The 25,592-nt window shown below is 36.7% G+C and overlaps 1 protein-coding gene across 1 annotated transcript; it reads left to right on the forward strand.

Annotated features, from left to right (window-relative positions):
• The first annotated feature begins 20,498 nt into the window (after positions 1–20,498).
• LOC107762405 (peroxidase N1-like) lies at positions 20,499–22,483 on the forward strand. The gene is made up of 3 exons (XM_016580761.2): positions 20,499–21,024; positions 21,655–21,817; positions 21,897–22,483. The coding sequence occupies exons 1-3, from the start codon at positions 20,620–20,622 to the stop codon at positions 22,313–22,315; spliced, it is 987 nt and encodes a 328-aa protein (XP_016436247.1). The 5' UTR covers positions 20,499–20,619; the 3' UTR covers positions 22,316–22,483.
• The last annotated feature ends 3,109 nt before the right edge of the window (positions 22,484–25,592 follow it).

Consider the following 25,592-nt stretch of genomic DNA (forward strand, 5'->3'; position numbering starts at 1 on the left):
CCACAACCAACCACTTTTCTATATATGAACACAGCAAAGGGAAGCCATCACGTTAGTGTCAGGGCATTTGACAGATAATCATATATTAGAGATGCAATGCACCTAAGCAGTTAAACCGTTCTATCAGAGATGCGATGCACTTGCGCTTTCCTTTATTTTTCTTTCTTCCCTTTTTTTTCAGTGGTGGTCGAATCTTATGGAGATTGCCTACGTATCATGACCCCGCATGAATCAGACCTTGCGTAGTTCGGACCAATAAATGATAAATAATACTAAACATATTTTTTTCAATTTAAAACAAACTGGGTTTCAAAAGTTTGAAGATGACCTACAAACTCGAAAATCAAACAAACCACCTATTCTAATCAAAAGATTTACAAACTCCAAAACAAATGGTCATCTTCCTTTCTCCGTTTGACAAATGCAACTAAACGGTTATTTTTGAAAATGTGGCCCCTTCCAAATTTTGAGGCCGGAGAGGATTATTTTACGACACTTTACAAACTTGTCCATTCTTTTACGAAAATAGCCTTTCGACAACTGAAAGATACTCTAAAGCTATTTCGGCAAGAACGGTTTAAGACGCGGCCGAAGCTGGCTCGGCTTATTTTGACCCAAAATCCAAACGGTATTCACCTGACCGCTGACTCTTTTTTTTTTCAAATTACAATAAAAACCTGGTGTCGCAAACACGGCCCTTCAGCACCTCGGGGACGAAGATATTTAAGGTTGTGTGGGTCAACTGGACCAAAATCCTAAACATGACCCAAAAGGTGGCTGTTTAGGCAAAGTCAGCCTTCCGACGTACCTTTTCGGGAACATTCGGCTATGTCTTGATAAAACAGCATCACCTGATTTTTTTATGACTCTTTTTATCGTTTTTCAAATTAGAAAACTCAATATTGCAAACACGGCCTTTCAACGCTTCGGGGACGAAGATTCTTAAGGCTGTGTGGGTCAACCGGTCCAAATCTAAAAAAATGACCCAAAGGTGGCTATTTATGCAAAGTCAGCCTTCCGGCGTCCCTTTCGGGAACATTCGGCTATGTCTTGATAAAATAGCGTCACCCGACTTCTTAGAAATTTCACATATATTTTTGCTATATTTTTTTTTTGTAAAAGGGGAAGTTGGACATCACCCGACTTATTTATGACAAAATTAAAATCTTGACATGTTTTTTTTTGTTTGTTTTTTTTTATTTGTTTTTGGTTTTTTTAGCAAAAGGGGGGTTGGACATCATCCGACTTATTTATGACATGTTTTTTTTTATTTATTTATTTATTTGTTTTTGGCTTTTTTAGCAAAAGGGGGGGTTGAACCCGATGAGGGTTTCCTACGTATCTCACATCCGGTGAGAATCAAACCAGCGTAGTTCGGGCCAGATTGGATACGGGTGAGAAATAAAAAAAATAACTAATTCAGAGAAAACATATCTTTTTTTCTTTTGCTTTTTCTTAAAAGGTAATGAAACATGTAAAATCTTTTGGATTTTCTTTTTCCCTTTTTTTTATTTTTGATTTTTCATAAATGATAAAAAGTGCAAAGATTTTTTTTTAATTTCATTTTGTTTTAAATTTGTTTTTTTAGATAAAAATGTAACAAAACATAACCGGGCCCTATTTGCTTTATCATTGATCCACCAAATGACCCTTTTACCCTTGAAGGAATGCAACATGTAGCACATAGGATGCATCAAGATGGTCTTTTTCATTTCAGGTTGCTAGCCCTAGACAGACCCAACCCCTGTGTTGAGTCCCCTAAGTCAAATACAACATGATGCAAATAATCGTTCCTACTAGGGATCCAGCATGAAGTCATGTTATTTTATGTTCAAAACTTGAGTCGATGTTCTAGACTGTGTACCCGAGCGGACAACTCAAGTCGAGGAGGGGGCAACTTACCGGGAACCAAAAGGTCATCCGGCTTCGTAACTTGTCCGACCTCTTTCTTATTTCAGGGTATGACACTAACAGAATAGGGAGTCTCAACCAGTAAGCACATCCCCGAAGGTGAAGAGAGAAGGGTGTCGGCACAGTTTATATACAGTTCAGATAATATAAAAGCGGTAACATTTAGCATAAAACATGTAGGAAAATCAGATACAATTAAATACAACAATTTATCTAAGCTCGAATTCTGAACCCTGAACCAGAGATTCTGGGTTCGATGTCCCCAGCAGAGTCGCCAGAGCTGTCACACCTCCTTTTTCCGCCCCCGCGGGGGATGCAAGGGAGTTTTTTCCAATTAAAGGACAATCGAAACGGGATTTATTTATTTATTTCAGAGTCGCCACTTGGGAGATTTAGGGTGTCCCAAGTCACCAATTTTAATCCCGAATCGAGGAAAAGAATGACTCTGTATTACAGTCCGCGAACCAGAAATCCGGATAAGAAATTTTGTTAACCCGGGAGAAGGTATTAGGCATTCCCGAATTCCGTGGTTTTAGCACGGTCGCTCAATTGTCATATTTGGCTCATTTATCTGATTTTTAAACAATTAAGAACTTATATGCAAATTTAACTTTTAAAATCGCTTTTATCATTATTTATTTTATACAAAATTGCAACGTCGTGAAAACGCATATCGAATCACGCCACAACCAGTGCACACGTGATTTTTTTTTTACGCATTTTGACTTCGTCAAGATCGTGATTTGGGTTACACAAATGTACACCCGTATTTAAGAAAATAACCTTATTAAATATGCGCCAAAATACTACGCGTTATGATACTATTATGTAGGACTGTGAATTTTACTAAATCGCCCATCTCGGAATCTAGGTATTTTCTTATATTAAAAAAAATAAGATTGGAGGACTGCAATTTTTTGTATTATTTATATTTATTTATTTTTTAGCGAGATCCTCCCTTATTTTTAGGAATACCCTTTAATGACTACATCTTTATTATTAGTAAGTTTGTATATAATTATGAAGTCAATCTCTACATACTTAAAAATAACATATTAATTACTAATTTAAAACGAATATTAATGGAAAGTAATATTACTAAAATAATAATTACAAACAACATGGAATTGTCAAAAAATAAAAAAAACTAATTATCCCATAGTTGGATTAAAATTCATATTGTTAGTATGACTTAAGCTTATTGAAATTAATTATTTATAAATACTGAAAATTGGAAAAAAGCTTGGTTACTAAACCATATTTCTAAAAATTAAACAATTTAACCTTAACTAACCTTGTTTTAATTCACATCATGTCCTAATACTTGATTGGCAAACTAATTCATGTTTTAACTGAAATTAACTACATGATTCCGATTAACTTAATGTTGACCAAAAACCTTACGTTGACAAAAAACCTTATGAATAAGGAACTCAGTCAATTTTTGCCAAACTGATTCAATAACGCCATTTTTTACGTTATTTCTTCTATTTTGATTATTAAACAGTTTTAATTAGTAATCAGGCTTAAATATATTTCCTAATAATCCGGTTAAGGCGTTATTTAATATATCGCTATAGCATGCCTAATTATGCCAAATGACAGTGATTTACAGTCAGGAATCATGTAATTCCTGATATCAATGACATGACATGCATGAGGAATCTTCGGCCCAGTTTTAAAAGCCAATCTAGTTCAGAAGTAATAATACAAGAGATCGAGTGTGATGATGGGGTGGATTGTAATAATGATGAAGCTTATGAGGAAATTAGTAAAGAATTAAGTCACTTTGAAGAAAAACCCAAACCTAACCTAAATGACACAGAAGCAGTTAATCTAGGGGACCAAGACAATGTACGGGAAACTAAAATAAGTGTTCATTTGGAGCCACAACTCAAGGAGGAGATAATTAAAGTATTGTATGAGTACAAAGACGTTTTTGCATGGTCATATGATGATATGCCGGGTCTAAGCACTGATTTGGTGGTTCATAAATTGCCCACTGATCCAGCACTCCTCCCTATCAAGCAGAAGTTGAGAAAGTTCAAAACAGACATAAGTGTGAAGATCAAAGAAGAGATCACCAAGCAGTTTGAGGCAAGGGTCATTCAGGTTACACGGTACCCCACTTGGTTAGCCAATGTCGTGCCTGTGCCAAAGAAAGATGGCAAGACCAGGGTGTGCGTCAATTATCGAGACCTTAACAAGGCAAGCCCAAAAGATAATTTCCCACTGCCCAACATCCATATACTGATCGACAATTGTGCCAAACATGATATTGGCTCTTTTGTGGATTGTTATGCGGGTTATCATCAGATTCTAATGGATAAGGAAGATGTAGAAAAGACGGCATTCATCACGCCGTGGGGAACGTATTGTTATCGGGTCATGCCGTTTGGTTTGAAAAATGCTGGGGCAACTTATATGAGGGCCATGACAACTATCTTCCATGATATGATACATAAAGAAATTGAGGTATACGTGGATGATGTGATCATGAAGTCTAGACAGCAATCTGACCATGTCAGAGATTTAAGAAAATTCTTTCAAAGGCTTCTCAGGTACAATCTTAAGCTCAATCCTGCGAAATGTGCTTTCGGGGTGCCATCTGGGAAGTTGTTGGGATTTATAGTTAGCCGGAGGGGTATTGAATTAGACCCGTCAAAAATCAAAGCTATTCAGGAGTTGCCACCTCCAAGAAACAAAACCGAGGTGATGAGTTTGTTGGGAAGACTGAACTATATCAGCAGGTTCATTGCTCAGCTCACGGCAACGTGTGAACCAATTTTCAAATTGTTAAAGAAAGATGCCGCGGTCAAATGGACTGATGAATGCCAGGAGGCTTTTGATAGGATAAAGGGGTATTTGTCAAACCCACCCGTGTTGGTCCCACCAGAACCAGAGAGGCCTTTGATTCTGTATCTGACAGTTATGGACAGTTCATTCGGTTGTGTACTGGGGCAGCATGATGTTACGGGCAGAAAGGAGCAGGCTATCTACTATCTCAATAAGAAGTTCACATCTTACGAGGTCAAGTATACTCATCTGGAAAGGACATGTTGTGCCCTAACTTGGGTGGCACAGAAATTGAAACATTACTTGTCATCTTACACCACTTACCTTATATCTCGCTTGGACCCGTTGAAGTATATTTTCCAGAAACCCATGCCCACAGGAAGGCTTGCAAAGTGGCAGATCTTACTTACAGAGTTCGACATTGTCTATGTGACACAGACTGCCATGAAAGCACAGGCATTAGCCGATCACTTGGCTGAGAACCCCGTTGATGAAGATTATGAGCCTTTGAAAACTTATTTCCCTGATGAAGAGGTAATGCACATTGAAGAATTAGAACAAGCTGAGAAGTCGGGATGGAAACTTTTCTTTGATGGGGCTGCAAATATGAAGGGTGTGGGAATAGGAGCAGTACTTATTTCGGAAACAGGTCAGCATTACCCCGTTACAGCTCGGCTTCGTTTCTACTGTACAAACAACATGGCAGAATATGAGGCGTGTATATTGGGATTGAGATTAGCTGTGGATATGGGTGTACGGGAAGTCTTGGTCATGGGTGACTCGGACTTACTGGTACACCAGATTCAAGGGGAATGGGAAACACGGGACTTGAAGCTTATACCGTATCGACAGTGTCTGCATGAGCTTTGCCAGCGTTTTCAGGCCATAGAATTCAGACACATTCCAAGGATTCATAATGAGGTTGTTGACGCTTTGGCTACTTTGGCGTCAATGTTGCAAAATCCAGATAAGGCCTATGTTGATCCATTGCAGATTCAAGTCCGTGATCAGCATGTTTACTGCAATGTGATAGAAGAGGAAATCGATGGAGAGCCGTGGTTCCATGATATCAAAGAGTACATCAAAGAGGGAGTGTATCCAACGCAGGCCACCGGTGATCAGAAAAGAACAATTCGACGGTTGGCAAGTGGGTTTTTCCTTAGTGGAGGAGTACTGTACAAAAGAACGCCAAAGCTCGGTTTGTTGAGATGTATAGATGCACGGCAGGCCACAACTATCATGACTGAGGTGCATTCCGGAGTTTGCGGACCGCATATGAGTGGGTATGTTCTAGCAAAGAAGATTCTCCGAGCAGGTTATTATTGGCTCACGATGGAGCGAGATTGTATCAGTTTTGTGCGTAAGTGTCATCAATGCCAAATACATGGAGATTTGATTCATGCTCCACCATCAGAATTACATACGATGTCCGCGCCATGGCCTTTTGTTGCATGGGGCATGGATGTTATTGGGCCAATTGATCCAGCAGCATCAAATGGGCACAAGTTTATCTTGGTAGCTATAGATTATTTTACCAAATGGGTGGAAGCGAAGACATTCAAGTCTGTGACCAAGAAGGCTGTAGTTGACTTCGTGCATGCAAATATCATCTGTCGGTTTGGGATCCCAAAGGTAATCGTCACAGATAATGGGGCTAATCTTAATAGTCATTTGATGAAGGAGACATGTGAGCAGTTTAAGATTGCTCACAGGCACTCTACTCCGTACCGTCCCAAGGCAAATGGTGCGGTTGAAGCGGCCAATAAGAACATAAAGAAAATACTCCGAAAGATGGTTGAAGGATCTAGACAATGGCACGAGAAATTGCCTTTTGCATTGTTAGGATATCGCACCACCGTGCGTACCTCGGTAGGGGCGACTCCTTACTCATTGGTATACGGTACCGAGGCAGTAATACCCGCAGAAGTGGAAATCCCATCTCTGCGAATCATTGCAGAGGCTGAGATCGATGATGATGAATGGGTGAAAAGCCGTCTTGAGCAGTTGAGTTTTATCGATGAGAAAAGATTGGCATCAGTGTGTCATGGACAACTGTACCAATGAAGAATGGCAAGATCATACAACAAAAAGGTACGTCCAAGGAAATTTGAAGTCGGGCAATTAGTACTGAGGCGGATCTTGCCTCATTGGGCTGAGGCAAAAGGAAAATTTGCCCCAAACTGGCAGGGACCATTTGTGGTAACCAGAGTGTTGTCTAATGGAGCATTGTATTTGACAGATGTGGAAGGAAAATGTGTAGAAATGACCATCAATTCCGATGCGGTCAAGAGATATTATGTATGATTTCTTTATTTTCTGAATGTATCTGTTCGTATTTGGCATATCGTAAAGATTGAAATGATGAAGGCATTTTGTTCTGCTATCCAAACACTCATATCCCTTGTTATCCCCTTTGAGCCTTACTTATTTTTCATACACCTCTTTCGGAATCAGCGGCATTATCAGAGAACACAAGTGCCGAACATAAAGAAAAGAAGGAAAGAAAAGAAAAAAAAAGAAAAGAAGAAAAAGAAAAGAAAGAAAAGTGAAGAAAAAAAAGGAAAGAAGAGAAACATAACAACGTAGTCTCTATGAAGTGAACTACGTTTGACTTGATCCCGAAAGGGTACGTAGGCAGCCTTACTCCGAGGTTCAGTCATACCAAATAGAAATCCAAAAATCCCCAAGCAAGAAACTGGGGCAGAAGTGGTGATTGTTATGAAAGTGGGATTCCGAAAGTTGTAATTTGAACCCATTTGAATTGTTTTGAGCCTTTTATACCTTTCTTTCTAGCTTAATCTAAAAGCCTACGTTACGGTCCAAAGAAAAACCTTATGATCAGTTTTGAGAAATGCCAAGATGAACAGGTAGGAATAACTCACGATTGGGGCAACACTCTGGTTCGAGCAAGAAGAACAAAAATAAATGAGAGAGTCTTATGGGTGAAAACCCTCACGGGCACCGTAAGGCGACGGGAGCTGAGAGAAAAATAAATGAGAGAGTCTTGTTGGTGAAAACCTTTACGGGCACCTCAAGGCGAAGGTGAGATAAGAAATGGAAAACTGAGAAAGGTCTGTTGATAGAAACCGTTTCGCGGTACCGCAGGGAAACAAGGTTAAGGTCTGGATAAATCAAACAAGTGATGGAAGTTCTGGGCAATGAGGTACGGCAATTGAGAGTTGTTTGGTTGGATAGATTGGGCTGATTAATCCAAAATGCATGTCTTGACCATTGGTACTAGTTGTCTCGCTCAGATAAGTTTATTTTCCTTCTCTTTTCAAACAGTCATCTGGTTTTGGATTCTTCTTATCCTTAACTCAAAAATCATTGCATTTCATTTTCTTTTGAGGGTTTTATCTAGCTGAGATGTTTCAGTGCCAGTTTTGTTCAATGCAAGTAGAAAGGACTTCAAAGTTCACTACCAGCTTCTAGAATTATAAAGCACAACGTGGTCAGAGCATATCAAAAACAACTTGATGTCAAGTGGAATACAGGGAATTAACGGAAGTTTCATCGGTGAAATAATTGGGAAATGTCGTGGGAAAAGCGAAAGCTCAAACAAAAAGGTCAGAAAAGTGAAATAACAGCAGAGGTGTAAAACATTTAGGTTGCCAGAGGTTGGGAAATTTAAAAATTGGTCAGAAAGTCAAGCGGTTTAGGGTCAGTGCGTGGAAATTAGTCAACACAAAGCAAGGCAGTGGAAGGATTATTCAGCAAGAATGCCATCAACTAACCACCGTTTTAAACTGACAAAATTTTCTTTGATTGAGCAGGGGGAGAAAAGTTAGTTGTTGAAGAGGAATTCTCCAGGAGGGAAAAACAAGCACTAATCAGGATAAATGCAAGTTGTCAGGAGTCCGCCTGGAGAACAGAGACGTATTTTTCAAGTTTGACGTCAGGAGTCCGCCTGAAGAACGGAGACATATAGTTTAAATTTTAAAAATCAGGAGTCCGCCTGGAGAATAGAGACATTCATTTCAAATTTAGCAATCAGGAGTCCGCCTGGAGAACAGAGACATACTTTTCAAGTTTGACATCAGGAGTCCGCCTGAAGAACGGAGACATACAGCTTAAATTTTAAAAGTCAGGAGTCCGCCTGGAGAACAGAGACATACTTTTCAAGTTTGACATCAGGAGTCCGCCTGAAGAACGGAGACACATAGTTTAAATTTTAAAAGTCAGGAGTCCGCCTGGAGAACAGAGACATACTTTTCAAGATTGATGTCAGGAGTCCGCCTGAAGAACAGAGACACATAGTTTAAATTTTAAAAGTCAGGAGTCCGCCTGGAGAACAGAGACATACTTTTCAAGCATTGAAGTGGGGAGCCCGCCCAGATAACAGAGGCATACATTTCAGTCTTTTCATTTCAAGTGTTGAAGTTGGGAGCCCGCCCAGATAACAGAGGCATACATTCAGTCTTTACATTTCAAGAGTTGAAGTTGGGAGCCCGCCCAGATAACAGAGGAATACATTTAAGTCTTTTCATTTCAAACATTGAAGTTGGGAGCCCGCCCAAATAACAGAGGCATACATTTCAGTCTTTTCATTTCAAGTGTTGAAGTTGGGAGCCCGCCCAGATAACAGAGGCATACATTCAGTCTTTACATTTCAAGCATTGAAGTTGGGAGCCCGCCCAGATAACAGAGGCATACATTTCAGTCTTTAATTTCAAGTATTGAAGTTGGGAGCCCGCCCATAGAACAGAGGCATACATTTTAAGATCAAGTCAGAGGACAATAAAACAGAGGGTTACAATAGGAATCCCCAGCAGGAAACAACAAAATTCCCTGGCACCGGAAAACAGAAGGTTGCAACAAGAGGTCACAATACAAACTCAAGTACATGTGTCAAAAGAAAAAAAGCACCGGAAGAAATGCAAGCAGACAAGGAAGCAAGGCAACAAAAACAAATTGTATTCTAGCCTAGCTTCTTGTTTTCTTTTAAGCATGATGTAACAAGGAGATCGGTAAGCAGTAGTAATAGCATGCAACAACAGTAACAATGCAGTCCCACGGTAGTCCCAGCTACCAAAATTTCCCGAACTACATTGACCTGATTCCTGTTTAGCCCAGGATATGTAGGAAACCTTTGAAGCAAAGGTTCGGTCAAATCTTTTTCAAAAAATGCTTCAACGGAGTACTCGGATGGGCAAAAATCGCTCGCTTTATCTTTGCACGAAAACCCTTCGTGTCTTCGGGCAAAGAGGGGCAACTGTAAGCACGTGATTTTTTCCCTATATGAGAATTACTCCCAAAAAATTTAAAAATAAAATAATTTTTCTTGGTGTGCCATTTTTGTGATATTTTGTGATATTTTGAATAATTATTTGTATTTGTTTGTGCATGTTTATTTGCTAAATTAATAAAAAATACAAAAATATGTCGCCTTTCGCGTGTAGGATTTAATTCTACAATTGTTAGTAATTAAATTTGTTTTACAAAAAATAAAAATTACAAAAATAGGCATCGTTTGCATTTTTAGCATTTAATGTCCAAATATACAATTTTATGTTTAATTATTACTTAATTGTGCGTTAATTGTTATTGGGAGTTAATTTGCGCTTTTATAACTTAATTTAGTTCTTAATAATAGTTTAAGTATTTTTATAATTTAGTTTTAGAAAAATAAAAGAAGAAAAAAGAAAACAAAAATATAAAGAAAGTCGGAATTGGGCCTCTTCTTCGATTTCAAGCCACAGGCCCGAAAAATGGCCCAATCTTCCCTACGACCCAGTCTATTTCGAACTGGGTCGACCCAGTCCATAACCCAAAAGACCCAAACCCCTTTGTCTTACATTTTACAAAACAAAAACAAAACAAAAAGAAGACAAAAAGAAGACAAAAACCCTAAAAGACCTAAATCATCCGCCCCCCCTCCTATCTTCTTCTTCTTCTTCCTCAAGCCTCCTCAAGCACACATCAATGGCTGTCCCTCCATCCTCCTCACCCTCACTGCACACACACAGTGCACGCAGTAGCCATTCATGGCTGCTACGACCCCGTTGCCTCCGTCTCCTTCAAACCAAGCGATGACCCCTTCGCCGAACACCTTCGTTATTTCTTCTTCTTCGTCCAGCATCCATCGACTCCTCCACCTCGCTCCAGCTGCTACTGTCCGTCGACCTCCAGCAGCCCCACGCGGACACCACCCAAACTCAATCGACAACCCCGTTGCCATCTTCTCCACGCTGCTGCGTCAACTGCTCGCACTGCTGCGTCGACTGCTGCTGTTGTGTGGAGTCGCCGCTGCTGCTGCCTGTCGCCGCCGCTGCTTCTACTTCTCGACGCCGTGCTGCTGCTGCTCATCGTAGCAGGTGTTGGATGGACTGCTGCTGCTGCTCGTCGCGGCAGTAGCTGCGGGCTGCTTCTACTTCTTCTTCGTCTTCGTCGTTCTTCGTTCGAGCTTTGGTCGAGGCTCGGACAGATTTGTTTACAATCAAAGTTCGTCGTTGATTCATCTCTGGTTAGTTGTTTTGAATTTTATTTTGTCCATTTTCGTTTTTATATTTCTCAAAATTAAAATCATTAAATATTTGATTCTTGTTTTGTTCGTTGTTCATCGTTGAAATCGTTTTTCTAGTTTGTTCATGTTCATGTGCTTTGGTAAAATTAATTTTCAGATTTCAAAATAGAAGTTTAATTAGTTGTTTTCATGTTTATTTCATGTTTGTATTATTGTTTAAGTGAATATTTGTTAGTTTAATATTAGTTAGATACAAATTGAAGTTTAATTAATTGTTTCTTCAATTTGTTTAATGTATTTTATGTATTTTCCGGAAATTGTTAATATTGTTAAGTTCAAGTTTAAATTCATAATTATTTCTTCTTAGTTTTTGTTTTGTCATTTGCCTAAAAGAATTTAGTTGTAATAAGGGAAGTATGTTGGTTTTAGTCATTTGAATCCGTCGTTTTTATTTTTAGATTTAATTCATGTTCATATTATGTTTTTTTGATTTTGAATCTGAAATGTGTATAGTTTGATTTCTTGTTTACCATTTGTGATTATTTCTTGAATTGGTCTCATAATCTTGTTTAAAGTTTAATATAAGAATTGTTTGTTGTAATGTTGTTAGAGTGGATTTTAAGTTCAATATGATTGAATTTAGAAATCTAAATATACTTGTTTGTTGTTGTTGTTGAATCCGAAAATAGGATTGTTTGTTGCTAAAATATTGTTCAATCAAATTTTAGTTGTTCTTTGTTGTTCAATTTGTGTTCATGTGATTTGTTGTTGAAATGTTGAAGAATTCATGTTCATGAAATTTGTTGTTTGAACATTGTTAGAAATTAATCATATTGTCTATATTTTGGTTAAGTTTGATTAATTGATGTGTTATAGTTGATGGGTAGTTTGGTAATTTATAGTACTTTCGGGGGTAAAATAGTAATTTGCAATAGGGTCGGAGGGGTAGTTTAGGAATTGTACATTTTGTAATTGTTTATTTGAAGCATGGGGGACAAAATGAAATGGGGTGGGTTGTGATATGGTTATTTAATATAAAGGGGGGACAAGATAAAATTTAGTGGGGGGAATCTTGTATTATTTTATGTTAGGCATGTGGGACAAAATATAATGGGGTGGTGTGATATGTTTATTTAATGTAATGGGGATGAGTGAGAAGATAATGGGTTTGATAGAGAAAATGGGTTGATTTTAATTGATTAAAAGATTTATGGGATGGGATATAAGTAGAAGTCTTGAAATCATATACAGAGAGAGAGAAAAAACGGGAGAGAGAAACAAATCTGAAAATAAGAGAGAGAAAAAAGGGCTGAACATTTAGGAGAGAGAAAATTCCGAAAAATATTTAAACTTAAAAAATAAAAAAGAATAAAAAAAATCTTCTGCTTTCTTTCATTGTTTGAAATCAGAATTAATTGTTGTTTCATCAAAGCTTGAAGCTTTTGTTTTTTTTGGGATTACTGCTCCACTGATTTGCAAACTCTGTTCCTGGGTTGTTACTGCTGCTGGACTGTTGTTGATGTGCTGTATTGTTATTACTGCTGCTGATTCTCATCTTCATCTTCTTTTGTTTCCAATATCAGGTACACAACTGTAATTTTGGCATTTTGTAAGCCGAAATAAAGAATGGAGTGTTAAATTTTTAATTTAGTTTTAATTTTTTTTTTTTTGTATTTAGATTATTCATGTATTATTATTCTGTAAATCACTGTCATTTGGCATAATTAGGCATGCTATAGCGATATATTAAATAACGCCTTAACCGGATTATTAGGAAATATATTTAAGCCTGATTACTAATTAAAACTGTTTAATAATCAAAATAGAAGAAATAACGTAAAAAATGGCGTTATTGAATCAGTTTGGCAAAAATTGACTGAGTTCCTTATTCATAAGGTTTTTTGTCAACGTAAGGTTTTTTGTCAACGTTAAGTTAATCGGAATCATGTAGTTAATTTCAGTTAAAACATGAATTAGTTTGCCAATCAAGTATTAGGACATGATGTGAATTAAAACAAGGTTAGTTAAGGTTAAATTGTTTAATTTTTAGAAATATGGTTTAGTAACCAAGCTTTTTTCCAATTTTCAGTATTTATAAATAATTAATTTCAATAAGCTTAAGTCATACTAACAATATGAATTTTAATCCAACTATGGGATAATTAGTTTTTTTTTTATTTTTTGACAATTCCATGTTGTTTGTAATTATTATTTTAGTAATATTACTTTCCATTAATATTCGTTTTAAATTAGTAATTAATATGTTATTTTTAAGTATGTAGAGATTGACTTCATAATTATATACAAACTTACTAATAATAAAGATGTAGTCATTAAAGGGTATTCCTAAAAATAAGGGAGGATCTCGCTAAAAAATAAATAAATATAAATAATACAAAAAATTGCAGTCCTCCAATCTTATTTTTTTTTAATATAAGAAAATACCTAGATTCCGAGATGGGCGATTTAGTAAAATTCACAGTCCTACATAATAGTATCATAACGCGTAGTATTTTGGCGCATATTTAATAAGGTTATTTTCTTAAATACGGGTGTACATTTATGTAACCCAAATCACGATCTTGACGAAGTCAAAATGCGTCAAAAAAAATCACGTGTGCACTGGTTGTGGCGTGGTTCGATATGCGTTTTCACGACGTTGCAATTTTGTATAAAATAAATAATGATAAAATCGATTTTAAAAGTTAAATTTGCATATAAGTTCTTAATTGTTTAAAAATCATATAAATGAGCCAAATATGACAATTGAGCGGCCGTGCTAAAACCACGGAATTCGGGAATGCCTAATACCTTCTCCCGGGTTAACAGAATTCCTTATCCGAATTTCTGGTTCGCGGACTGTAATACAGAGTCATTATTTTCCTCGATTCGGGATTAAAATTGGTGACTTGGGACACCCTAAATCTCCCAAGTGGCGACTCTGAAATAAATAAATAAATCCCGTTTCGATTGTCCTTTAATTGGAAAAAACTCCCTTGCATCCCCCCGCGGGGGCGGAAAAAGGAGGTGTGACATGTGTCTGTGTTAATGAAAGATTTAGTTATAGTTGAAAGTAGGTAGTGAAATAAGGTAAGAATCATAGTAGCATAATGATTGAAGAACTCTGAATCAATCAATTAGAGAATCAAGGAAGTATTCCCTTAAGTTAAAGGAATCAAATCAAACGGGAAGATTCAGTATCATATAAGGCAAGAAGAAAAATCAGTGCATAACTAAATAAGGAAGGAGTCAAGGTTCAGTAAGCATAGAGTAGTCAATTAAGACTAAATTCATAAAGCCTTAATTAAGGACATGACTCAGTAGAAATAAAGTATCATAGCAAATATGGTAACGAAATCAGTCAGCTTAAATAGATGGGGTAAAGCTTTTAGGGCTTTTAAAAGAAAATCCTTCAATCACCATCAAATAAGGAAATCAGAATCAATCAAGAGGGAGTCATGATTCTGTATTTTCAACATATAAATAGAGAAGATCAAACAGGCGTAGCAAACATGCAAGGTTAGCCATAATGACAGAAAGAAGCAAGAGATGAACAAACAAAAGGAGCATAGTCATACAGTAGTGACATAAGCAGGATAAGGATTCAGTAAAATACATTCGAAGCATGGTAACCACAGAAGATTAACAAGAATCAAGTAAACAGGCTAACACACAGAACCAAAGCAAAGAAAATCATAGAAATTAGGGCTTTTGAGATAGGAGAATTAAAAAGCAGTAAGAACATAAGATTAGTCAAGATAAGCAAGGAAAGATGTTTGAACATAAATAAAAGGTCGGTTAAAACAAGTGTAGAAGAAACTCCGAGAGACCCTAATTTTAAAGAAAGGAAAACGGTTTAAAGTTGAGGATCTTTCAGAAGAAGTTCGAGAATAGTGTAAATCATAGGAAGAAACAGACTTAAAGCGTTAAAAATAACACAGATCTAAGAGATTCAAACGAGAGTTAGGGTTTCAAAGGGAACCCAGATAGAAACGAAAGAACTTGTTGTAAACTTCACTGATCGTAACATATAAGGTGTGATTTTGCCTAAAATCACATCGGAGAAGCCATGAGTAATAGAAACAGAAACCCTAGATCCAAATAGACATGGCCCAGGACCCTTGAAGGCCTTAGAGATAATGAGCAAGGCGGTGGAGTGACCATTGAAGGCTTGGGGTTGAAAGGTAGTCGCCGGAGATGACCGGAGAAGGGAGGTGATTGACAAAGTCTAGGGTTAGGTTGAGAGAAGATGAGAGGATTTGAAGGCAGCGGATTTAGAAAATGGTTTAGGGTTTGGGGGGTGTATGAATTAAAAAAGGAAAGAGCAAAGGAGGGTCGTTAATCTTTTAGATCAACGGCCAAGATCTGCTGGGTTTGGGTTGGGTAGGAAGTTTTTGGGGCCTGGGTCGGGTTATTTAATAGGAGATTAGGCGGGTGAGGTGTCCGAATTAGGCTAAAATTGAAAGCCAAATCTGGCTATGATTTAAATAGCTAATTTTCCCTATTTTAATTTATAATAAATAATAGGTAATTTCTGAAAAATAATTTAAGGAGAAAAAATGATTTAAAATACATAATTATCATTTGAAAAATATAGGGACCAATTGTATGCATTTAAAATATAATTATACCTTAAAATGGGCTAACATCGCAATTATATGCAATTTAGCTTAAAAATACTAAATGTAATTATAAAAATGCATGAAAAATATATTAGCTATATTTTGGCATAGGTATAGAAATTAGATGAACAAATCACCATAACTATAATTTAGGAAATAATTATTGGGAATTTTATGAATAAAAGGGGAGAAAATGAATCAATTTAAACCCTTAAAATTATGGAAAAAATAATAAAAACCTTGTGCATGATTATATATGCATATATATGCTATTTTGAAGGTATATATGCATATTTAAAATATATAGGGAAAAATTGGGTATCAACACCCCACAGTGGGCGCCAAACTGTTTACCTCGAAAATACGAGTAACAATTAAATTTGATATTTGGTTTTAAAGATACGTGATTTAGTTCAATACTAATTAATAATCAAGAAGTATGACATGTAAATGAAACAAATGAGTAAATGATACCAATGTTGCTAGACAATATCGACCTTGAGCCAATGTGACCTCGAGATGGATCAAGAACAATAAAAACATAATCCCACTAGTGGGGTCTGGGGAGGGTAGTGTGTACGCAAACCTTACCCCTACCATGGGGTAGAGGGAATGTTTCCAAATAGATCCTCGACATCCTTCCCTCCAAGAACTCTCCACTTTGCTCTTGGGGTTACTCGAACTCACAATCTCTTAGTTGGAAGTGGAGGTTGCTTATCATCAAGAACAATAAAGCAAGAATAATAAAGCTAAAGGAAAATTCTAATGAATAATGAGTGAAATATTTAGAGAGTATATTCTTTTCTAATGATTGGATCCTGTTTACAAATGATTGGGGTCTCCTTTATATAATAAGGGAACCCTAAATAAGGTACATTTCTATTTACATTAAAGAATCTTATTAGGACAGTTGTCTAACCGCCTAGTGATCACGCCCAACTATGCCTTATAAAAAGGACAAGCGGTCGTTGCAAATATAATCCGTCTATTTAGCCCAGAGTCGAATCTCACAGGGAATTAACCTACCACTTTTATCAGACTCACTGAATTCTCCGTAATCAACTACCTAGAAATTTTGAATAGCACTTGGTGATATTTCTACTAACTATAACTGAATAAAATTAAGTAAACTAAAAGCTAACTATGACTGAGTTGTAAACAGATAAGAGAAGGATCTAAGATTGTGATTTCCCCTATTGATGGAATCTCTTCCTGTTATATTTTGTATAGATTTGCCTAATCGTCTCTATCGATCATGAGCACTCTTACTACCATAACTCTCTCCCGAGTAATTACGAAAATTACTAGACGCACTCTCCCGAATTACGCTAGCTGGCTTTTATTACAGCTCACTTAGATCGCACCCAAAATTTCGTTATTCTTAATCCCATCTTTAAACCCTCGGTTATTGATTCCTCATATACTTTGGGAGTAGTGTTGGTCAACAACTACCTAAATATGTACTCTCTCTTGAGTAATACATATTAAATAGGCGCAGCTAATTGAGGATCCTATCAATTAACTACAACAAGAACATAGTTAAACAAATAGAGATTAAACTGGGGAAACTATATTAACACAACAAGAAGTTCATCTCTCAATAGGTTCCATCAAAACCCTAGACCAAATAACTAGCTACTCATCATCGTGTTCATAATAACAACAGCAAAATCATCATGAATGATAAAAACAAAATGAATAAAGGTAGAACTCGTTGCCGAATTATCCTCCTTGCCTCTTGCCTCTTCTTGCCTTGAACAAAACTATAAAAACCTTGATATCCTCTTTTTGGGCAAGCTGGACCTCTTATAGGTTAAGTGGAATTTTCCCCAAACTTTCCAGTTTACCCCTAAAATTTCTGCATTTCGGAATGACTAGCGCGGCTGCGCTCGAACCGCGCATGGGCCACGCAAATGGCAAACTACGTTGTCACTGCATCCTGGACTAGCGCAGCTGTGCTCGTGACCGCGCTTGGGCCGCGCTAATTGACTTCAACACTGCCCCAGTTCTTCTGCTCTAGTGTGGTCGCGCTAAGGCCGCGCTTGGCCCACGCTAGAGTGGATCAGCTGTTTATCTCTTCTTTTCTTTCTTCTTTCACACGTACTCAACTCCGAGGGGCTTTCTTTGCTTTAATTTAGCCCCAAACACTGTCTTAAGTCCTCATAAGCATGACTTGCTCCTGCAAAACATAAAATTCACAATTAAAGCCATTTTATCGTCATTTAACCTTCCTAGAATAGTGAAGCATAGTCAAGTTGGGGCATAAATATTCGCCAAACTACATGAATCTAGCCTATTATCACCTAGCTAGTACGGATTCGTACAAATCTATTCCGGAATTTACGCCATGATCATGGGGACGTGGCAGGAATCTTTCTCATTCTATTACAAATTCATAACGGCATTATCTCGAGGCCAGTCATATTAGGCTCCGACGTTCCTCGAACACTTGATTCTTCGAGCCTCATACTTTATCGTTGAGCTCGAACTCGATCCATCCCAAACTCAGGCTTAAGGTAACCCCTCGAACCCGGAAAATCAGGCATACCTGATTTCGACCGTATACATCTTGAAAATATAGTAGTACTATATTTCACACAGTACCCGTGATCCGAAATAGGAAGAATGTTTTATTGGTGACTGTATCATTTTAAAAAAAATCAAATTAACGTCAATTTGTTTTTAATTTATTGCGAGAAATTACTCGTTTTGCAGTATTGGCCATTACCACTAAACCTTTTCGTGATATTACCAACACCACTTTCCACTTCCAGATAGTGGGTTTTCTATGGACTGTAAGGTTAGGCCAAAACTGTTATGTATCCATTAATGTTTTAAAAAATGTACAATATATAACAAAAAGTTCTGAATTCAAGGAAGAAAGATGAATATGTATAAAGAGAAGTGGTGGCCCTGTAATTTTTTAAGGCTCTTAGCCTTCAATTCGATGAATATTCGCCAAAGTGACAAAGCTGAGATCGACTTGAAGATTTTTAAGGTACTAGGATCGAATTTCTTAAAATAAATCAACTTTATTTAGTGCTACATCCGAAAAAGTTATAAATATATTAACCTGAAAGTTATACGTCCTTTGAATACCGCCTTTAATTTCTTGGATATGACTTCACGTTTCTTCTCATACCTATCTTATTCAGAAGTTTACTTTATTCAGTTATTCATTTTTTGTCGTACATACAAAAATTCAAATTAAAAAACAAAAGAAAAAGAAAATAGGTCTCACCAACCTGCACTGGAAAATTACCTTGTATGGAAATAGCAATTGAAAAGGAAATTTGGAAAAACTAAATTATGATATTACTATGAGCTAGGAACATTTTTTTTAAAATTCTTAATCCTAACAGCACCATGCATGGGATGCAACTCATTTTATGCTTTTGATAATGGAGAATATTTTTCCCTTTTACTTTCTTGAAATTAAGAGGGGAAAAAGTAGTGAATAATTTGCTGGAAGGGGAATTAAGTTTTTTTTAGCTACTTCGGCTTTGAATTTTGATTTATTGTTTTCCAGAATTTGGGTTCATTTTTTGATGATTTTTCTTCATGTTTCGTGTGTGGTTCCTTAGTGCTAGCTAGGGTTCACTCAAACGGATAGTTTATTTATCCCAATAAATTTTCAACGTAATGTAAATAGTAGAATTTTCTACCTTAAATCATTCGCACCTGTTTGAGTATGTCAATATAAATTCAAGTAACATTTGGTGCTAGTCTTATTGAGTGATTTAAAGATAATACTGGAAGAATATCAGGTGTATTAAATATTTGAAATTTGAAATCCTCCATTAAACAATTAAAGTTTCCTCAATTTAAATTGATCGCGATGGTAGATGTAAATACAAAATCCATATATTTGAAACAACAAATGTAGCAAATATTTGTTGCAGTAGTGCCACTACTATTAGCATGATCTAAACCGACCATTCTCAATGGATGTCAAAATTCTTTACATATATATATGTTTCATTTGAAACTATTACTACTAAATTGAGATCTTTTTCTATATCAGATCGATCTATAAATGAATACGAGAATTGGCAAGTTATAAATTTTCAAATTTCTTCAACTGTAAGAAATCCATCAAAAAGAGCACCTGGTATAACTGTTTGATAAACATTATCCTAGTATAGCCAAACAAATACGATAACAACCCAATGTAACGATTCTTAAGAGAGCGCTAACTTCCAAAAAATAAAGAAATTTCCTTTTCGGATAGTAAAACAAATTTCATCATGCTGTAAATGTAATTCCTCACGAGACAAAAAAAGATAACTGCATCTAACAAATTCAGGTGCAAGCTGTACATTGCATTTGCATTCCACACTCATCCCTCCCCAAACAAATATTTCTCAAATAAGTTTAACTTCTATACACATAAAAGTAATTTTACACTTTCAACTCTTAGCCATCTAAAAGATAATTAAAGTTAATTGTTCATTATAATTAATGAATTAGTAACATGAAAAATGAGATAGGTTACCTGCTACAAAATATTAAAGACTATCAGTATAATAAATTAAATCCTTTTAAAATTATTTTCCTTGCTCTACTCCAAGAAAAGAAACAAAAAATGAAGAAACAAAAATTCTGTATATCCAAATTATGGAAGACGGCCTTACTTACTAGTCATCCAGGATCATACATTTGATCTTCAATTCATTAGCCATTGCCTATAAATACACGTCGACATTTGTAATATTTCCAACAATAAGCACCAAGAAAAAGCTAGTACACAATTTACGTACTCAAAGACCATAGCTGAAACATAGGGAAAAAAACAAAGCTAAAGACCATAGTTGAAACAGCAGTATTATGAGTTATAATCCCCCCAGCAAACTAACCATGATTATGGTTCTTGTCATGCTATCCATGTCTCTGACTATGGTACAAGGCCAAGGGACTCGTGTTGGATTTTATTCTAGTACGTGCCCTAGAGTCGAATCCATCGTTCAATCAACAGTGAAGTCTCATTTTCAGTCTGATCAAACGTTGGCACCAGGACTGCTGAGATTGCACTTCCACGATTGTTTTATACAAGGTTGTGATGGTTCTATCCTCGTTGATGGTTCAGACGCTGAGAAAAATGCCCCCGAGAATGGCGGGTTGAGAGGATTCGAGGTTATTGACGATGCTAAGAAACAGATTGAAGCTGTTTGTCCTGGAGTTGTCTCTTGTGCTGACATTCTCGCTCTTGCTGCCCGTGATGCTGTTGTCTTGGTAAATTGTTATTATCTTCCTACACTTTTAATATTGGTCCTCTCCCTTTGGAATTTTTCTTTCAAATTTTTTGCTTCAAGTTAAAAGATAGACTGATATATATATATATATGTACTACTATATGTTTCGTATTACATTAAGGGACATTTCTAGTGAAATTTAATCTCCCTTCAAATTCTAGTACATGATATTTTGTTAGAAAAAGGGGCTAGGATCAATATCTTCATGAGCAATATATACTTCGTGTTATAACGAAGTAGCACACTGTACGTAAAACATTTACTAAGTGAACGGCAGTAAGTTCGATCTATTAGTTAGCTTATAAGAATGAAACTGATCACATCATTAGTACCCTCTGATGCTCGGGGCAGCCACGATTTCTTCTAGGTCTAGACCATTGGAAGATAATCAAAACTATAGCATGGTGTGAAAGAAGCAGTACATTACATGGGTATAAATGAATAATAATTTATTTCCCGTTAATGCAAGTAGACCTAGGAACACAGGAGGAAAAATTAATGTTATGATTTTTTGTAATGTCTATGAATGGTAATTGCATAATTGTGGTGTGGTGAATTAATATTGATGCTTACAGTGCTAATTTTGGATTATTAATGAATATTGGTGCAGACCAACGGGGCAAGTTGGGCTGTACCAATGGGACGAAGAGATGGGCGAGTTTCATCAGCATCTGATGTTAATAACTTTCCAAGTCCTTCTGATTCCGTTGATGTTCAAAAGCAAAAGTTTGCTGATAAGGGTCTCACCACTCAAGATCTTGTCACCCTTCTTGGTAAGCATAACGTAACATTCTTTTATTAGTTCTCGAATAAAAGAACTATAATAAATCTGTATATATATTTTACGGGCAGGTGGGCACACTATTGGAACAACAGCTTGCTTTTTCTTCAGCGACAGGCTATATAACTTCAACGGCACTGGTCGTCCTGACCCATCCATAGACCCAACCTTCCTTCCTCAACTTAAATCAATGTGCCCTAATGGCAGCGGTAGCTCGAACCGAGTGGCACTAGACAATGGCAGTGAGAAGAGTTTTGACAACTCATGGTTCTCCAACCTGAGGAATGGTCGCGGAATTCTGGAATCAGACCAGCTGCTATGGACCGATAGTTCCACCAACACTTTCGTCCAAAGGTTCTTGGGTGTGAGGGGATTGCTTGGGTTGACATTCAGCGTGGAGTTTGGCAAGTCCATGGTTAAAATGAGTAATATTGGTGTTAAGACTGGTTCTGATGGTGAAATTCGTAAAGTTTGCTCTGCCTTTAACTGACATAGACTATGTCCTTTTAGGATTACCAACAATGAAAAAAACATTTAGTAGAGAACTATATATGTGGTGTTTTGTGATGATTCTGAGTGTCCAATAGTCAATTGTATCACCAAAATTATGCTCTGATCCAAGTATGTATAATGAAGGTTAGATTTAAATGATGTCACACACCGTTCGATCTCCTGATCATGAAGCCAGCTTCAATCCAATCTGAATCATTTCTTATAATGTTTGCAACATGATCATACCTTACGCAGGAAATCTGCCAATTAACATGGATTTAATTACTAATATAAGAAACTAGATGATTAATAACTATTCAAAAAATAATTAGCTGGTACAAGTTTGATTTTTCTGTTATATTGATGAAACAGTAGCTGATCCAATATTTAATTGTTTCAGCCGACTGCAATAGCTACACTGATTTAAATGAGTGTACCAAATGCAAATTATACTCAATAGGTCAAATATTTCTTGAAAGAAAGACAACACAAAAATAAGTGGAAGAAGATAGTTTAGCAAGATAAATTAAGGATAGCCTGTAAAACTGCTGCCGAAAGTTGAGAGGCTAGCTAAGAGCTGAATAACACAATGGGCAACCAGGAAACATAAGCTGCTAAATTACGTTTTATTTTGGGGACATGTTTGCTGATCTTTGTTACCAGTAATCTATAACCAAATTTCATAACTAGTTCCAATTTGTGCCAATTGTGCTATAAGTAATATCCTTAGATGCCAGGGAAAATATAGCAGAATACACGGTGTCAAAGAAAGTCGTTTTAAAACTTTTTTCACTTGTTTTAAAGAAAAAGAAAAAGCATGCTTGTGGTAGGGTTGTTTAAACCGAACAGTAACCATTAATCGAACCACAAAAGTAACTTATTGGCTTAGTGATATCGGGTTATCGGTGTTGCGGAAGTCAAATGTATATAGTGTGAATAAGTCACAACTACTATATCAAAAATTATGACAGCCACCAAATAATAAATAAGACAATAAAACAACAATAAAGGAAACACCAGAATTTACGAGGTTCGGCTAATTTTGCCTACTCCTCGGACACAACCAATATTTTATTTCACTCCAAAAATACAAGTGAAATAATACTAAAGAGAGAAGATACAAATGCCTTAAACAGATGAGAAGGCAAATGAGAGGTGTATTTAAATCCTAAACATTAGACCTTCTTTTATAGGGGGAAAATCCCCCCAAAACTCAAGAGCCCACCGATGTGGGACAAAAATTTGCCAAATTCAACAAATCTCCACCTTGGCAAAATTCCACATCTTCAATTTTCTCTCAATAACAAATTTTGATTGTGTCTTCATCTTCAATCTTCAGTTTTCAACAATGTTGATCAAATCCAAACAATGTTGAAACTTGACCGCAGTCACCACCTTTGTTAGCATATCAGCAGGATTCTCCGTAGTATGAATTTTCTTCACTGTGACTCCACCTTCTTCTATGATTTCTCGTACGAAATGATACCGAACATCAATGTGCTTCGTCCTTGCATGATACACTTGGTTCTTCGCTAATTGAATAGCACTTTGACTATCACAAAAAATTGTGATACCTTTTTGTTCAACACCAAGCTCCTTTAGCAATCCTTGAAGCCAAATTGCCTCTTTCACAGCCTCTGTAATAGCCATGTACTCTGCCTCTGTTGTAGACAAAGAAACTGTTGACTGCAAAGTAGACTTCCAACTAACTAGTGCCTTTGCAAAAGTAAACACATAACCAGTAGTTGATCTTCGTTTGTCCATATCACCCGCAAAATTTGAGTCACAATATCCAACTACAGACTGATTGTCTTCCTGCTCAAAAACTAACCCGACATCTACAGTATTATGAATATACCGTAGAATCCACTTCACAGCTTGCCAATGCTCCTTCCCTGGATTGTGCATATATCTGCTAATAACTCCAACAGCTTGTGAAATGTCAGGCCTTGTGCAAACCATTGCATACATCAAGCTACCAACAACATTTGCGTATGGTACCTTTGACATATACTTTCGTTCAGCTTCATCCATTGGCGACATAGTAGTACTTAGCTTAAAATGGGAAGCAAGTGGAGTACTAACTGGCTTAGTCTTGTCATCTATGCCAAAACGTTGAAGTACTCTCTTCAAATATTCCTTTTGAGATAAACAGAGTTTCTTTGAACGTCTATCTCTAATTATCTCCATGCCAAGAATTTTCTTTGCCTCACCCAAATCCTTCATCTCGAACTCCTTCTTCAGTTGAATCTTCAACTTATCAATTTCTTCCAAATTCTTGGAAGCTATCAACATATCATCAACATATAGGAGAAGATATACAAAGGAACCATCTTTAAGCTTGTGCAAATACACACAATGATCGTATTTGCTTCTCTTGTACCCTTGCCGCAACATAAACTCGTCAAAACGCTTGTACCATTGTCTAGAAGATTGTTTCAATCCATACAACGATTTTTCAAGTTTGCACACCATATTTTCTTTTCCAGCAACTTTGAATCCTTCTGGCTGAGTCATGTAGATTTCCTCCTCCAAGTTTCCATGTAAAAACGCAGTTTTTACATCCATCTGAACTAGTTCCAAATCCAATTGTGCTACCAAAGCCAACATAATTCTAATGGAGGAATGTTTTACAACTGGAGAAAATACTTCATTGTAATCAATTCCCTCCTTTTGAACATATCCTTTGGCCACCAATCTTGCTTTGTAGCGAACATCTACTTGGTTAGGAAATCCTTCCTTCTTTGCAAATACCCATTTGCACCCAATTGCTTTCTTTCCTTCGGGAGATTGGCCAATCTCCATGTATGATTCTGATGAAGGGACTGTATTTCATCATTCATGGCAATCCTCCACTTATCTTCTTCTGAACTTTGGACTGCGTCTTTATAAGTGGTAGGAACATCATCAGCTACAATTGAGGTTGCACAAGCAACCGTTTCTATGAGACGAACAGGTTTCGTTATTGTTCTTTTTGGCCTGCTGGTTGCTATTGATTCAAGTTGTTGTTGAGGTTCCTGAGTTGGAATCTCCTCTACTGGCTCTCCTTCCAGAGGGTAATCTTCATTTGTTTCCTCCTCTGCTTCTTGTGTAGGAAAAATAAATTTTCCCTCAAACTCCACCTGCTTAGAAGCACCTTTATTTTCTTTGGTATCTTCTGTTACCTTATTTACCATAGATTCATCAAAGGTAACATCCCTGCTGAATATTACTTTCTTTGTCATAGGACACCATAAGCGATATCCTTTGACTCCAGAAGTAATTCCCATAAAAAT

Source organism: Nicotiana tabacum, chromosome 7 (genome assembly GCF_000715075.1).
Source record: "Nicotiana tabacum cultivar K326 chromosome 7, ASM71507v2, whole genome shotgun sequence".
In the NCBI taxonomy this organism is placed as follows: Eukaryota; Viridiplantae; Streptophyta; class Magnoliopsida; order Solanales; family Solanaceae; genus Nicotiana; species Nicotiana tabacum.

What these genes read in the sequence shown, in the direction of transcription:
- LOC107762405 (XM_016580761.2), top strand. Translation starts at nt 20,620, where the DNA reads ATGAGTTATAATCCCCCCAGCAAACTAACCATGATTATGGTTCTTGTC. An exon ending in CCCGTGATGCTGTTGTCTTG is followed by an intron (nt 21,025 to 21,654) that starts GTAAATTGTTAT and finishes ATATTGGTGCAG; the next exon opens with ACCAACGGGGCAAGTTGGGC. An exon ending in AGATCTTGTCACCCTTCTTG is followed by an intron (nt 21,818 to 21,896) that starts GTAAGCATAACG and finishes TTTTACGGGCAG; the next exon opens with GTGGGCACACTATTGGAACA.